The sequence below is a fragment of the Corvus kubaryi genome, unplaced genomic scaffold (genome assembly GCF_017639235.1).
Source record: "Corvus kubaryi isolate FWS band 111438036 unplaced genomic scaffold, C.kubaryi_AGA036_p1.0 37285, whole genome shotgun sequence".
NCBI lineage: Eukaryota > Metazoa > Chordata > Aves > Passeriformes > Corvidae > Corvus > Corvus kubaryi.
The window spans coordinates 2,334,006-2,350,145 of NW_024581089.1; the positions used below are offsets into that span (position 1 = coordinate 2,334,006).

At 39.9% G+C, this 16,140-nt stretch overlaps 1 protein-coding gene across 11 annotated transcripts in view; it reads right to left on the reverse strand.

Annotated features, from left to right (window-relative positions):
- The window catches only part of ATG7 (autophagy related 7), a 99,117-nt gene that overhangs the window by 82,470 nt on the left and 507 nt on the right, over positions 1 to 16,140 (reverse strand). For 6 of the 11 annotated variants that reach the window (XR_006015815.1, XR_006015814.1, XR_006015813.1 and 3 more), the window contains exons 1-15: positions 15,851 to 16,132; positions 15,589 to 15,643; positions 14,471 to 14,588; positions 13,587 to 13,664; positions 13,029 to 13,145; positions 12,348 to 12,497; positions 11,388 to 11,476; positions 10,211 to 10,335; positions 9,084 to 9,174; positions 7,631 to 7,775; positions 6,948 to 7,106; positions 4,486 to 4,680; positions 2,111 to 2,314; positions 1,748 to 1,863; positions 1,047 to 1,122 (exon numbers count right to left, since the gene is read on the reverse strand). Coding sequence is in view for 8 of the 11 variants with exons in the window: in XM_042026731.1 (XP_041882665.1) it covers positions 1,047 to 1,122; positions 1,748 to 1,863; positions 2,111 to 2,314; positions 4,486 to 4,680; positions 6,948 to 7,106; positions 7,631 to 7,775; positions 9,084 to 9,174; positions 10,211 to 10,335; positions 11,388 to 11,476; positions 12,348 to 12,497; positions 13,029 to 13,145; positions 13,587 to 13,664; positions 14,471 to 14,588; positions 15,589 to 15,643; positions 15,851 to 16,019 (1,887 nt within the window). In the remaining 3 variants the exon portion in view is untranslated. Of the gene's footprint in view, positions 1 to 1,046; positions 1,123 to 1,747; positions 1,882 to 2,110; positions 2,315 to 4,485; positions 4,681 to 6,947; positions 7,107 to 7,630; positions 7,776 to 9,083; positions 9,175 to 10,210; positions 10,336 to 11,387; positions 11,477 to 12,347; positions 12,498 to 13,028; positions 13,146 to 13,586; positions 13,665 to 14,470; positions 14,589 to 15,588; positions 15,644 to 15,850; positions 16,133 to 16,140 lie in introns of those variants that run through there. The other 5 variants (XM_042026724.1, XM_042026726.1, XM_042026725.1 and 2 more) reach the window with 3 other exon arrangements.

Genomic DNA, 16,140 nt, shown 5'->3' on the forward strand with positions numbered 1-16,140 from the left:
CAGTAAAACCTGCAGTAAATTTCTACAAAGCACAACATTACTGCTTTTCTATACACAAAAAATGGCACAACTACCTAAATGCAGCACTATTTCACCACAAATAGAGGCACAGCACCATCTGCAGTTAGCCTTCTCTGAGTGCAAAGGGCCATGAAAAACAAAAAGCCATGGTGTGACCACTTAAACACATTTTTTTCCCTGTCTCTATAACCCAGAATCTGAAAATTTAGCTGTTGTGCATTCCTCAGTTATGATGTTAATATGATATTATTGATAGGTGATTTTAGAATTCCAGACCACTATTTCTGCTAAGAGAGGGAGCACTGGGAGCACTTTGCAGCAGGGTTTGATCGTTTCAATTATGAACTCTTTGTACTGACCATCCTTTTTATTCTGTTTATTACAATGAAGAGATGCCACCAGGAATAGAACTTAAGTAACTCTGCTATACAAATAACAATAATACCTTAATTTTGAAGTTTTTAAACTGAATTTTTGAAAAACTGTATCATCAACATTGTAACTAGAGTTTGGGTTGAGTAGAAGAAAAAAGTGCTGCAATGTACCACATATATGTTTCCTTTCCACGGGACTCCTGGTTTGATATATGCGTGTTGCAGTATCCCCACTGCAACAGTACCAAAATTACAGGAATATTTTGGAGAAATATAATAATTGTGAGTTGGCTTATTTGAATTGTTTTCAAACTCTGAAGAGATTTAAAAAGTGAACTTTAAGATGCTCATACTGTCAGCTCTGATGGAGAACAGAGAAGTCAGAAATTGCTTTATTCACATCATTCCTGCTCCAAACAAATTGCTCCTTTGCAGGTAGCAGGAATTGTGTGTCCATGAGTAACACAAACACAATGCCAGGAACACACTGCCTGGGCCTGTGTGATGTGTCAATATCATTTATATTTATTTTTTAACAAGCATGGAGAGTCAGTCCTCTGGGGAATGGAATCTGATTTTTGTTAAGGAGACAACATCTGTGATGAGCAGTTCCCAGCTCTTAAACAAAAGCATTTATCAGAAATAATGTACCTGGTGAGGAACAAGTCCAAGAGAAGTGGGTGGTTCATTCATTCTGTCATCACTGCTGCTGGCCACAGCATAACCACTGCCAAAAACCCAACAGGGAAAATTAGAGCAAGACAACACACTCAGAATTTCCAGTCAGCTTCCAGGAATTTTGCTACAGCTTGGAATGTAGTAAGGAATCCATGTGGAAAGTCTGTTTCACAGGAAGCAAGATTCAGCACGATAAATATATATAAATCAGTCTGAGACTCATCTTCGACTCCTAAGTCACTTTTTCTCTCACGGGTTTTAAAGAGAGAAAACAAGCCTCACTTCCAAGGTGCAGAATTTCAGAGTAATTTCTGTATCACACACGCTGAACTTTAAATAAGCTTTGCTCATCTGGAAGCCCTTCATGTGCCACACGTTACAACAGCTCCTCATCTCACCCAAACACCGTTCAGCAAAGGAAAGCCAAGATCCACTAACAGCAACATTTTCTTCTTTTGAGATATTCTCAGTACTTTTCTATGGTTAAATTCAGAGAGAGAAGAAAAACTCAAGACTTGATGAATCAGTTCCCTCAAGCACTGCACACTACATTATTTTACAGACAACGTTACAGAACTGTCCTGCTTGAGGTGTAATTCCTCCTCCTCTCTAAAGACTGTATTGAATCTGTCTTATTTCTCAGAGAACACCTCAGAACAGCAGTAATGGCTCACCCTTCTGGATGTTGGAGGACAGAAACCATTAACTCCACTGCCAGGGCTCCAGCCACCATGGCCAATCCAGGCCGACTGACCGTGCACTGCTGGTCCAATGTCCGATCCCTGGTGGACTACAAACACAGACAGTTCTGAAGGGAAGAAAAAATAACTCCAAAGTAACCAGCTGCCCCGTACAAAACACCTCTAGTGCTGTGCAATTCATATCTGCCATCTTCCAAATAAAAATGAGCTATTTCTTCACCCCTGTGTATGTCAACATAAAGCAGATCCCTCCCTGAAACACCATTAAAATCAAATAAAAATCCAAGTCACAACAAAAGAGAGATATAATCACCATCTGCATAAGGTTCTACTCACATCCCCTGGTGCCACAACATCATTGCAGAAGTAGCAGCCCAGTTTATAGCCAGGGATATTTGAGAAGAGTGAAGATCCCAGAAGATCAGAAGAAGCAGAGGCATTGCTGAAACGTGAATCACCAGATTCTTGCTGTTTTGGTTTCTTTAGGCCGTGTCTCATAACAACAAAAGTGTCAAATCCCAAGGCAGCATTGATGACCAACTGTGAACAATAAAGAGAGAACAACAGATATTAAGTGAGCCAAAAAGGGAGGGGGAAAAACAAAAAAAAGCCTCGAGGCTTTTTGCTATAAATGCCAAAAACCCACACACTGTAGATGGATGAACAACCCATTAACTGCATATTTACCATCTTAGCCATAAACAGAGTGTCTGCAAGGTGCAGAATTCCAGTTGTCAAGCACTTAGAAAAAAAACAAAAGCAAAATAAAAGTCTGTTTCAGAAAGTCACAACCCCTTGCTTTTTTCTGTGCCTTTCAGGCAAATCTGATCGAAATGAACGACTCCCTCTAGTTGTTACACTGACAAAAAAGTAACAACTTCAAGCACTGAAATGCCATCTGTTATCCAAAACAATTTCTGCTCAGTAAGGAAAGCAATTAATGATTACTTACGGGCTTCATCTGCGTCTGCTTAGTCACATGGGGAGCAGGAGCAGCTGTGCTACACAATTACTACACAATTACTCTGTCCTCGTTTTCCCCTTGCTCTCCACTTTGTGGCAAGTGCACAGAGTAATCTGAAGCACAATATCAATACAATAATGGCTGCAGCCAGTAAAATATAAAGGAAGATGCACTGCTTCATCTGCAGATACTTTAGATAGAAATTCTGGTGCAGCAGTTTCTCGTTTTCCATTCTTACAGCCAGGAATTGTTTAAAAGAACAACTCTGAGGGAAGCTCTCTCAAGAATTAGTCATCTTCATTAGCAAGCTTGTGAGTCTCATCATCATTCTCAGTATTCCCAATAATTTCTGCATATTCTCTTTCAGCCTTGTAGCAGTTTATTTTTCCTCAGTCCTGAAGTGGAACCCTGCTGCTGAATCTGCACAGGGCTACAGCAATTAAAAGACTGCATCTTCTCACTGCCTCTACCTGTAAAACCTGAATGTGGTGCTCCAATTCCAAAATATGAGTAACAGCTGGTACTAGCAGAAATTAATAATATTGCTAAACAATTCCCACTGCAATCAACTATTTCTCTCTTCTCAGTTTACTGGCTGGTAACTATTTCATTCTAGCTGATTGACCCTTAATTAAAAAAATCATCGGGTTTTGATAAAGACACAGTGGAAAAGTATCTTCTGGCATGAATTAACAAAAAGAAAAAACAAGTAAATTTTTACAAATTCCAGTGCTCAGCAGGAACAGAGATTTAATATGTGACATGAGGATTTAACATGTGAGGGGTTTGTTTGTCTGAGATGCTTGTTTGGGGGGAAGGAATGGCAAAGATCATCAAGGCAACTCGATGATGAAGTGGGGAGACTGACTCTTACTGCTACCTGTAGGACCTGGCTTTGTGCATCTCACACACATCATCACTCAGCGTGTTCTTTATTTTCTTTTTGAGACTTTGGGAAGCAAACTGTGCAGTGCTTGAGATCTGCAGGTGCCACACAAAACCACATTTGAGCAGAGCTCTCACTGAGTGATTACCAACATAAGATACTGAGCATTTGTTTGGACATCTTGAGATTTCCCTGCTGTGCTTTTCCAGTGACAGAGAATTCCATCTCCTCCTATCAAAGTGATGTTATCAAATCAACCAACTGTGATGCAGACACACTGCACCACTGAGCAACAGAGAAATGTCACCAAAAAATGTCAAAATTTATCCTCAAAATGATTTGAATGCTGCAAGAAAAATGTAGAGGGGCATTGCTGGCTAAGCAAACATGAGAGGGAAGTTTTGGAGATCATAAAACCACTCTATCCTGATTGAACCAGACAGGATTCATATAAAATAAATATGCAAATAAAACTGCATATATTGCTAAAAATTACCAACCATCATAAACAGGAAGAGTAGGCTGGCACTGGCACTTCCCAGGTCAATATCCAGCTTTGCAAACTTACTCTTTTTGACATTTCTGTGCTGTTTTTAAACAGCTGAAAGGTTGTTGGAAGAGCACAGGTGCAAGCTGCGGAAAGGACAGGACGATTAAGGAGGAGCTGGTGAAGTTATCAAGTTCCACACCCTTACACCTGAAGTTATAATTCAGCGAAGCCCTCGCTAAAGGAACACGCTGCTCTCTTCACTGGCAAAGGAAAGTTCATAACGAAATAAAAGCCCATTGTTCAGGGCCAGAAATGTATTTAAAATAAGGGAAGAAATGAAAGGAAAGGAAATAAATGGAATAATACAGTACCTTCCTCTTGCTGGCTGCAATGACAGCAGGCAGCCACCGACTCTCCCGAGTGTCCATCAGCAGGAAAACAACATCGTGGGCATCAATGAGCTCCTCAAGCTTCGCCACATCCTTCTGAGCCTGGGCCATTGTCACCTCAGAAAAGTTCACTGGGTGGCCTGGCATGGGGATGCTCATGTTATAACCTTCTGAGCTCTGGAGGGAGGCAGGCAGAAAATCATGCACTCAAAAGGTAACCTTGTGACTGAATTGGTATAAAATTCAACACCAATCACAGTACAAACTCAATTCCTCTTTGTCAGAATGGCAGCTCTGCCCTTTCCCTCTCTCTGTGTGGCAGGGCTGGGCACTAAAGCACTGTGCTGAAGTTTCTGAGTCTGTATTTATGCAGAACAGACTCAGAAAGTTTTGCCAGGCTTCGCAAATCACTACAAGAACACAGTGGAACTGCTCCTAATCCCAGGGGTTACAAACATCACCACAAAGCCAAGCAGCCACATTTACACATGATTATGATCTGTTAAACTTATCTAAAACCTGTGTCCTGGAGTCTCTTTCCAGCCCCTTCCCAGAGGATTTTAACAGGCTGCAGTCTGCATTTCTGCTGCTGAACATTGACTCAGTCACAGTCAGACACGTGTGCAGTATCACACACTCTGCTCCTTAGTTTCAGTTCCCGAGGAGAACAACAACAGCCTCAGATGATTCCCCTGTAATTCCCCCAGCCATGTGTGGACTTTAGACAGCAGAAAAGCACTTCTGAGACTTGTCACTGCAGAGCTGGAGGCTGGCACTGTGCAGATGCTGGAGGAGTTTGTTCCTGTGGCAGAAACATTTCCTTCTTCCAGCCCCTTATTTGGGCAAGACATACTGAGAGCAAATATTGAGCCAAATAAGCATATACACAATGCAGATACAATGCAAACAATTAATTCACTCCTTTGGAAATGTGTGAGCACAATCTGCCAGCCATCTGCTGGAAGGGAAGGATGGATCCCTCATTTATGTTACAGAGGCACAAGCCTTGCCAAAGCCTCCCTGCTTGTCACTGCACTCTAAGCAGCTAACAAACTAAAAGCCAAAATGTAAAAGCTGGATGAACCAAGCATAAAATTTCATGGGAAGAGAGGGAAGGAAGGTTGGTGGAATGTGCTTTTACATGGACCAGTTACCAGCACAACTCATAAATCCAGGTGACTCAACTAACCAGAAGGGTGACTATAATTCGGAATATGATAAATATCCCTGAGGATAAAAAGAACCAGGCCCATTTAGCAGCCTGGAGAAATGAGCATGGGTAATACCTGCATTAACAATTCCAGAGGATACACCTTTACTCCCCTCTGTACCATCACCACAGACATCAGGAAATTACTGGAGCAGGCTTTACTTTCAGTGTCATTATCTCCTCCAAAAGGTTGTGGCAGGAACACAAAACTTTAATCCATGCTGGACCTGAGTCATGTGTCCATAGATAACTCATCAAGCCTGTGCTGCACAGGTGCTGATTGATTAGATAAGCACAGCTGACACTGCTGGTGACTCAGGAGGGCAATTTTCGTTCAATAAATTACAATAAATAAGTTGGATGTTAGCTGCACAAAAACATGGTCAATGAGGCTTGTAAAATACTAAAATCCTACTGGAATTCAGAAGAAAAGCTCAATCCAGGGACTGTAGCTGTAGGAATACAGACAAGTCTGGCAGCTTCAACAATTTTATTTGAATGACCATCCCCAAAAAAAAGACAGCAGTCACCAGCCAGAGTGGCTGAGGTGCACCTTGGCAGCCAAACACTGGCAAAAAAAGCTCAAAGGGCACACTGGTATTATTTTAAGGAGGAGTAAATGTCCATATATTTCCCCAAAGGAAGGTCTTGCTCATTCCACAGAATTCCAAAATCTCAGGAATCTAAGAAAAGTTTTAAAATGCCTCCAAATTATCCAAGACAAAATACTTAGTTGCCATCTCATAAAATATAAGGATGACATTAAAAAGAGGGGACTATATGTTGTTCCCTTGGCTGGAGGTTAAATACTAAGCTATTATCTTCTAATGTAGAAAATCACTTTAGATAGGATTGCAAATTTTGGGTCTAAAACATAACAGGAAACCTGAATAATACATTTATTACTTCCCTCAAGACCTCCTCCCACAGTAGACAATTAGTATGTCTGACCTGGCATTACTCAAAGTTCCTTAGACAGGAAAAAATTTTCCTTCACTATCAATAAGCTACCAGATGACTTAGATGATCCTTAATTATATTTCATTACTCCAAATATTTGCCTCAATAAAGTTACCAGCTACAGAGATTTGAAGTGAAAGATTTCAGTAACCAACGTAACACCTGCGTCGTGTTTTTCCCCACTAATGTTTAATTACCAGAACTTGGAATAGCAATTTAAAATCACTTTATTTTTATTTCCCCAGTGATAGTAACATAGAAATAATGATCTTACCACTCCTGGGAAGATTTTCTGCAGCCTGTCTGCTGCTGCCAGAGCCTTGGGCTTGCCCCCACTCAGGCAGTCCTCGAACTCGTAGAGCGGCTGCCGCACGGGGTTCGAGTAAGAGATCTTTGCATTGTCCACAAAAGTGATTTTCCTCACCCCCCAGCCCTAGAGGAGAAGATAATTTAATAATGAGAAGTGAGTTTTGTCCACTTTTTCAAGCTGCAAAAGCTTTTGCAATTATTCAAAGCAGAAATCAGGGAACAGAAAATTTGTTTGGTCCAAATATAGCATTTAGCAGAAATCCCTCAAACCCTGCTGAATTCAGTGGAATATGGTGAACATCCCTGAAAGGAATTATCAGCACACTTACTTCAAGGGCTTCACTGTGAATTTGGTCTTTACAGCTTGTTAATTTGTTCCAGAATTTCTTTTTTAATATAACTTCAAAATAAAGTACCACTCTAACAAGGTTCCCTTACTATCTCATATTCACAGAACTTCAGTTATTTCCGACAGCTACAGCTCCTACCTCTTCCCTGCAATTCATAACACCAACTAGTGTGCATTATATGTACTTTGATGCAGAGAATGCAATTTTTCTCTGATGTGTCACGGCAGCTGGACAAAAACAGGGAAGAAATATAGAATTTATGAGAAACAGGAGATTGATTGTAAGATTAAGGACTTACCATCAAGGTCCTTGCAACGCTACAGCCCAGTGTCCCAGCTCCCAGCAGCAGACACTTGGCAGACACAATCTTTTCCAAATCCAGAGTAGGCACCAGCCTCCAGCACATCAACTTCAAATTCAGATCCACGGATGATTCTGCTAACCTGCGCCATGCAATAAACAACAACAACTTCTGAACCCTCCTGTGCTTCTGCAACAAAGCAATTACTGGCAGTCCAGCTGAAGGAGTTAATTTTTATTTTTTTTTTAAAGGAGAGAAAGAATTCAGCAGTTTAACACACAGGCAATATGAAAAACAAACATACAAGGGCTTCTGAAAAAGTAACAATCCAAAACTAAAATTTTAGTAACAAAATTAATGCAAGCATGAAAATAAAAATGGTGTCTCAGCCAAGATTCCTGTTAAGCTGAGTGGCAAGACAGGTAATTTGTCCATAAATTTTTGTTTCTTTTTTAAACTAACTGGTCTCCTGTACCCAGTTACACCTGCCCTTAACATGAAACGTTCCACTTGTGCCCTAAAGCACGTGGGCAGTTCTTTGTGGAAGCTTGAGAAAGAAAATGAGGAAGGAAATCTGTGTTCAAGCAAGGGGCAGATCTTTGTATTCATCAGAACACAGGGTGTTAAAACTCCCATCAAGCCAGGCCACCACAGCTCTCAGATTCCTGCAAGTTTCATTCCCTTACACATGATAAACAAAACTTTTTCAGCATCCAGTAAATTATTTGTCCAACAGGGGTTGAAATAGCAGTTGTCAGGGCTGGCCTTTTACCAACACCTCTGTGGGAAGCACTTACATCATTTATACAAGTAAAGAAGGTCAAGTTACCTAAAGAATTAAGAACCCTGAGGTAAACTTTATTGAATGTCTAGGAAGACATTGAGAATTTCCACAAATGCTTAACAAAAATGGCTTTGCTTGATGGGCAAAATGTGAACCTGAACCATGAGACCAACAAGTTTTTCCAAGGCAAGGACACAGATGCAGTCACTCTGTAACCCCACTCTTTTCAATCCATGGCCCAAACATTATGTGCAGAATGATAACAATTATTAAGGTCACATTTCCATTAAGGTCACATTTCCTGAGCCCTTTCCTGTCACAATCTGACAAACCCCAAAGGCTGAACTTTCCCCCCTGCTGATTTTCATTACCAACCTGCAGGTTACAGAATTCAATGAAATGACCACAGGCCTGTAACACTCTGACCTACGTTTCACTCAGTTTTAAATGAAATGCATTCAGAGTTTGAAGCTGGAGTCCAAAATTGCCAAGATTTCTGCTGCAGGCAGTGCACTGCTCTGTAAAGGTCCTCACCTCCAAAAGGAATGTCCAAACAACAGGCAGAGTATGTGTTACTGTCTGTTCTTACCTATTTCACATTTCAGCTTGGTATGGATTAAACCCAAATAATGAAAAGTATGGGAATTTAAAAGGTAAGAAGCAAACCTTTTTGGATCCATGCATTCACTGAGATTCACCATCCTTGGCCCCATGCCTCCCTTTTGGTTTTTCTCCCATCCCACAGCTTTTGGACAATCTGTTTGAAATATTTGAAACAAACAAAAAAAAAAAAAAAAAAAAAAGCAAGAAAAAAGGAAAGAAAGAATGAAAACCTTAATATCACAGGACAGAAGAAAGAAATTTTATTGGATTTAACCCTGTAGGAAAAACCCCCTTATTTTAAACCTGCCAGTAAATAACCTGTATTTGAACAACCTACTATAACCTGCTACACAAATGGTGCTGTTTACATCAGCTGAAAGCTCCTGGAGAATTTCCTTGCTCCCAGGTGTCCCCTGTGCTGCTTTTGCCTGTTCAGCTTCACACCCAGCACAGAGATGGCATCATTCCCCATCAGATCTTTAATGTCAAGCTCAGCAAATTCTTAATTCAGAATTCAGTAAATTTTGCCAAGTTCAGTCATCATTTCACGTTCCCTAGACCCCATCTGTAGATTCAGTGGAGAATTATATATCTTAATTATATGTAATTAAACAATCTGCAACAATGACATGTGAAGTATTCAGAACTTTTTGCATGAGGTAGAGAAATTTTGTGATACTGTCCTGTACCCAAACATTAATTCTGAGATTATGTTCTAACATTTCAAGTCCATTGCTTTAAAATACACCTGGATGTGTCACTATGGCATTGAAGGAACAGTTCCACTGGGGCAGGTTTTTAACCTTTTTAGAAATTATCCAGAAATGTTGCATCACATAAATTCACTATCACCTTTTTCCTACCTGAGGGACTGTATGCAAATTTAACAAGAAAAAATGAGACTGATTGCTGTTTTATTGTATTTTATATGACACCAGCAGGACTTGTTTTTAAATTAGAAGCACAATTACAGGAGGAAAAAATTAAGAGAGAATATTCCCTCTTCTTTCTTTCTTGAAGAAGGAACAATCATTTCCTTTAAAGACATTTAACAGAAATTCAAACAACTTAAAATCCATTTGAAATAACTCAGCATAAGCAAAGATCTTGTAGTAGTAATTCATTTTTCCATGTCTGCAGTGATTAAGGAGGGAGATAAAAAAAGGGAAATAATGTTTTTAACGGCTTACCTGGGCCCAGGGGTCTCTCTGGCAGTTTGATTTCAAAGATGATGCTGTGTGTGATGTCTCTCACCCCTTGCATGGTCCTGTCTCTGAAGCAGAGCACTTCAATCCTCTGGAGAACATTGCCCCTGCCATAAAAAAAAAAAAAAAAAAGATAAATAGAGACAGACATGCAACTTCTTTAACAGAAAAGGGATTTCTTTTAAACACCATTTCACATGGGTTAGTCCTTTGCAGGTTCTGAATGAGGCTTTTTGTCTTGGTACTGAACACTGTTGTCTGTACCAGGCACAGAAAGAGAAACAATTCCTTGAGTATAAGAAAATGACTGGTTTAGTGTGAAACAGCTCCTAAGCAATGCCCCTGCCAGCCTGTCCTTGCATTTATCCAGCAGTGGACAAACTGCAGGTTTAGAGGAACAAAAGGCAGAAAAGCACCACAGCACACATCAGCTGGACTTTGCTGTGGCACCAAGATCCTCTGAGCTCTCAATAAATATAATTTTACTCCCTATGATTCAAACCCCCCAAAAATGAGAAGTTTAGTGCCTAAACCCCTCTGAATGCCAGGACTCTCTGGGCCTTTACAGCTCCTTGTACAGCCCAACCAGCTCACCCAACCCAGCACATCCCCTTCCTGAGGGCTCTGGAATAAAATGTAACACTCAAAACTATGCAAGTGCAACTTAATTACAGTTTTGTTACAGCAACCCCAATTTCTTTGTTACTTTTAATATTTTTTTTTCCAAAAAACAGAGTGTAAAACTGTGTCCTGTCTTCCCATCCTCTACCCCACGAAAAAATTCTAGATGGTACCAGGAGAAAACCGAAGAAAATCTGATTTTTAAAATGTAACTCTGCTATTACCTGACACTAATTAATCATGTAAGTTCACAGAATATTTTAAACAAGATTTGAAACATCTGGAGGGTATTGGCAGGGGGTGAAGCAGGCATTTCCAGGTACATGCATCCATGTGAGGATTAGGATTAATAGGAATTTGTAACTGACAGAAGTGAAAAAACAGAATAATGCACAAAAATGAGAATCGCTCAAAGTGGGTAATGCCAAGGCAGAAAGCAAAATCTTAGGAGTATGGTATGAGTGAAATGCCATGAGGAGAAAAATATCTCATTTGACACCAACCAGTAAACCATTTTTGTGGGAAAGAATTAAACAGATACCATTTCTGGGCTGCCAGGATCAGGAAATTTCTCAGTGGCCATCCTGGGTACTGGGATAAATTACATGGATCATAAACTCCAACTGTCACCTGCAAATAAAATTGTTCCACATGAGAAGCCATCCATCCACTGTTCAGTTCACAGCAAATGTTATCTGGCATTTTTAAATAAAAATTCGGGACAGGGAAGGCCTACACACACATTGTGCATATTTATAAATATTTATATGGTCACACCAGATTTTACTCTTCTTGCCACAGCCCTGAGATTTATTCAGTTTGGCTTCTTTAGGGACACTGGTTGTTCACTGCAGTAAATGCACCCTCATTACCTTAAAAACACAATTACGAGGGAAGCCCATCAGCTGAAGCCTTTCTCCCAAACCAAAACTCTGTATTGATTTTGAGATGATCAAGAAGTGAAAGGGTACAGGCCAGTATTAAAATGCCCTAAGGTACATCACCGTGTCCTGCAGCCGTAGGGAGGAGGAGGAGAGAAGATCCAGCAGGCAGGAATTGTGCAGCAAGATTGATTGATTTAATTATTTTACAAACTCTTTATAGACTTTTTTCTCCATAATCTAATTGGACAAAGGATCAGCCACCCCTTGGGGGTGATTGGCTAAAATCCTAAAACATCCATTGTCAAAATATTTTTCTACTGTACCATAAACAAGACTTTTCAAGGTTGCAGGTGTTTGGTTGTTTACAGAACTCTGCTGCCTCTTCTGTGAGAGAGAAAAGTCTCTCACACAGGCTTAGAAAATAGCAAGAAAATCCTTGCTAGCAGCATTTTTGTATCCACAGGCCAGCAAGCCAAGAAAGCAAAGGGAAAACAGCATAAAAATCACTTTACAGCCAACCTCAAGACACGACTGCTGTGCCCAGCTCAGTATTAGAGCTTCAAACCATTTGCAAATTAAACCTGTAATTAAATAAAGTTGTATAAAATTCTCATTACCTTTCCTCCTTGGTCTTGAAAGAAGCCATCCCACTTTTTTAGCAGGGATATCACGACAGAATTGTCATGGTACTTGATTAAGAAATAAGGCAGGGCTGTCACCCCCTCCTGCTGGCAGAGGTCATCGTATGCTTTCTGCAGGGCTTGAATCTGAAAGTGGAAAGAAGCTGAACCAACAGTTGGAACAATTCTGCAGTGTAATATGAAAGAAACTAAAAACTGTTTAACTTTTCTCCTAAAAAAAAAAAAATTAACTTCTTTCTCTTGTCCAATCATGCATTTTATCAATAATTTTGTAATTTTAATGAGCAGGTTCACTCAGGGGCTGCTCCTTCATAAAGGTTTCTTTTAAATGAGCTTCAAAACCATACCTATATATTCACCCATTTTAATTTTTATGTATAGCTTAATACATATCAAAAATAAAGATATAATATATAGCTTAACATAACCACCTCTTCGAGAATTGTTTGCCATATCTGCATTTAACTGAGACAATTTAAACAATCATGGAACAAAAGGTAAACAAAAAACCCACATGGAAACGAAAAAAAGTGAAGATTTTGTAAGAAATTAAGAGTCTCAAGTTAATTCAGTGTGTGGTAACACAAAATATTGAGTTTTACAGCTCACAAAAGTTGTTAGCATTACAGACTTCACAATATTTAGTGTTTTGGATACCTGATTTAGTGAGAACCTGTCCCCAAGACACACAGGTTTCTCAGTTATATGAATTCCATCAGGGAAGCAGAGGGCAGGGTAGCAAAACCAGTAATAGAAATGATACTTTTTTAAATCCTAGGAAAAAAAAAAAGTTGTAAAATTAGAAAATAAAGAGATATATCAAAGTAAATGATACAATGCTAATTAGAATTAATGGTTTATGATCCTAACCATAGGAACCACAGGAATCTTTACCTCACAATGATTTTAGAAGATCATAAAAATACTAAAAGACTTCCCTTCTCTGTATATGTCTTGATTTAAGATTTAAACAGACAGTGTGTGTACAATCCTTCAGTTTTCGTTAGCTGGAACATTTAGTAAAACTTTCAATTTGTTAAACATGAAACAGCTGCTCTGCTTTTACTGATACCTGTAAGGCCATCAGGCAATCTTATACATGGGTAGAAAATAACACCAAAATACATTAATACAGCATTTCTCCTAAAAAGAAAGCACTTCTTCACCATTCCACTACAAAGCTCGAAGCAGGAGACACAAATTCTCTCTACTCACTGCAAACGTCAGCAGCAGGAACCTGTTCAAGAGCATTGGGTTCTCCAGAGCAGCTCCAGATTTGATTGATTCCCAGATCTGCCAGGGATTGTGGGGACAAGAAGGAAGAGAAAGGGCAGAGAAACACCAAGAGAACATCAGAACAGCTGCAAAAATCTTTAATTCTTCTAGCTACCTTTAGAGCATGGAAAAAAACATTCACTGCCATCTTTTCTAACTGAATTTATCCAGACCACTGCCTGCATTAAAAGAATTGTAAAGGTCAGACACAGGGAATCACGAGGCCACAGGAATGCCAAAAATTCCCAGTTTTGAGTGAAGATATACATCAAAACTTTGTTACCCAAGGCAATCAATTAAAGCAATCAAGGCCTGGTCAAAGTAAAGCATCTTAAATTTGACTTTCACCTCTCCCCAGGCCATGACGTTAAATTACCTGGTTACAGAGCAGGCAGACAGCCCCTCTGACCCACCTTTGTCTTGCTTCATCTCAGCCTTCTTGCTGCTGTGGAGCTTCCCCATCTCTCTGTCACACAGATATACTGCAGTAATCTGAAGTTTAAACCAGGCCCTGCTGGTTTCTGGGTGTCAAGACAAATTCTAAAGATGCACTCTACAGAATTCAAGTCCCTGGCAGCTCCAAGAGCATTGTTTAGCTTAAAATGTGATGGAGCTCTCCAAGTATAATTAGTTATTATTGGTTATATTAGGTACTACTCTTGTAGGGAACAGCAACAAGCAAACACCAAACTCTTCTTTCCAAAATAAGCTGAATCCTGAGGTTACTCAGGACTGGAGTATCTCCAATATTTGGGGCAGAGTAAAGCACTTCAACTGGTAGAAAGGATTTAGGAAACACTCTGTGATTTGATTTTAAATCTTACCTCATTTGCTTCTTTGTCCAGAAGTGATTTCTTATCACAAGATTTGAAAGTCTCAAAAGTGTTGGTGTTATACAACGTTCCAAAAGCAGGACAGCAGCGTGCTGGTATTGAAGCATTCCTGAAAAAAAAGAAGGAAAACTCTTGAGAATTGGATACCAACACCTTTAACAGAATCATCAGCAGCAGTATCTACCTTGTGGTGTAACCTTGCCCTGGAATTATCAAATGATGAGGCACAGCAACAAAATTAACAAAATTCATCTCTAATGAGAACATCTTTATGAACAGGGATTGATAGAATAATAACCAGTGCCAACACACATCTGCATCACTACTTCAAAAACAGATCAGGTATTTTCTCTAAGCAAGGTGACACTAAATCACTGACTGAAGATTTTAAATGCTGTTCAAATATAAGCTACCCATGACAAATGGGATTTTCCCTGAGAAAAACTAACTTAGGCTGAACTTAGATGTCAGTGTTGTACTCACATAAAGATTTAGTTAAAATTCGATGTTTAGAACACATCCCAAAGAAAACCTAAACCAGACAGAAGATTGAGCAGCTTCTATAGTTTGTAACATCATCAGCTGGAGAAGCTGCTGTTAGCAAACAGTGTTTTATTTTTGAGATAAATTAGGTAGAAACCCTACAATATTCCCTTAATTTACAGACCTGATTGATTTCATTGCCCCCTGTAACACTGTTCTCAAAAAATGGTATTTTTCCAGTCATAACAGTTAAATACTTGGGTAGAGATTACAGTGTACCAACCAGGAACTGCAAAAACTATTTGAAATCCTAATTAAAGCTATAAGGGAAGGAGTCAGATGACTAAAAAAGCCTCCCTAATGTAAAAAGCTATGGAAATAGGAAAAAATTGTGTTTTATATAAACATACATGCAGCTAGTGAGTGAATTTAAGAATTAAGAATATTTTAAATTCAGCCCTCAGATGAATACACTACTTCAGACACAAGGAGTTCATGTTAGGGACTCAAAGGAGCCTCTCCACTGTTATAAAGTTCATGAAAATGTGTCTTTATTTTCATGCAGAGTTTGTCTAACTAATACATCAATCTTATGCAAAGGAAGGTAAACCACAGCATGTACTCACATATCAAAGGCACTAAACTCCAGTGTCAAGCGAGCTGGCAAACCCAAAGGATCACCTGGACAAAAAGCAGCAACAAAGCTCCTTTGAAACTGACATGTGCAGGTTATTTCCCCTCGTTTTTGTTGACCTAAGTTACCCAGTGAAACATTCAAAATTCACAGTCACGTTTTCTAATGTCTCAGCAAACCATGAGAAACGTTGCATATTTAGAGGAGCATCAGGAGAACCCTGAACTACCAAAACCTGCTCAGCCTCTACCCACCATTGTAGTAGTAGCCCTTGATAACCTTGGGGGTCTCATCCAGTCGGTACTCATTGAGCTTCTTCTGGGTCAGTTCGTGCCAGAACCCCGCATCCAAGGCACTGCTGAAGGGAGCAAACTGCAGCTTGGAGAGCCCGGGATCCCCGGGATCCCCGCTGGCAGCGGCCATGGTTCCAGCTGCTGGTCACTGCTGAACAGAACCCTGCAACAGCAGATAAACGCGGTAAGGCTACAGCGTGGGCACGGCACCGGGACCGACACGGCACCGACACAGGACCGGACCCGAACAC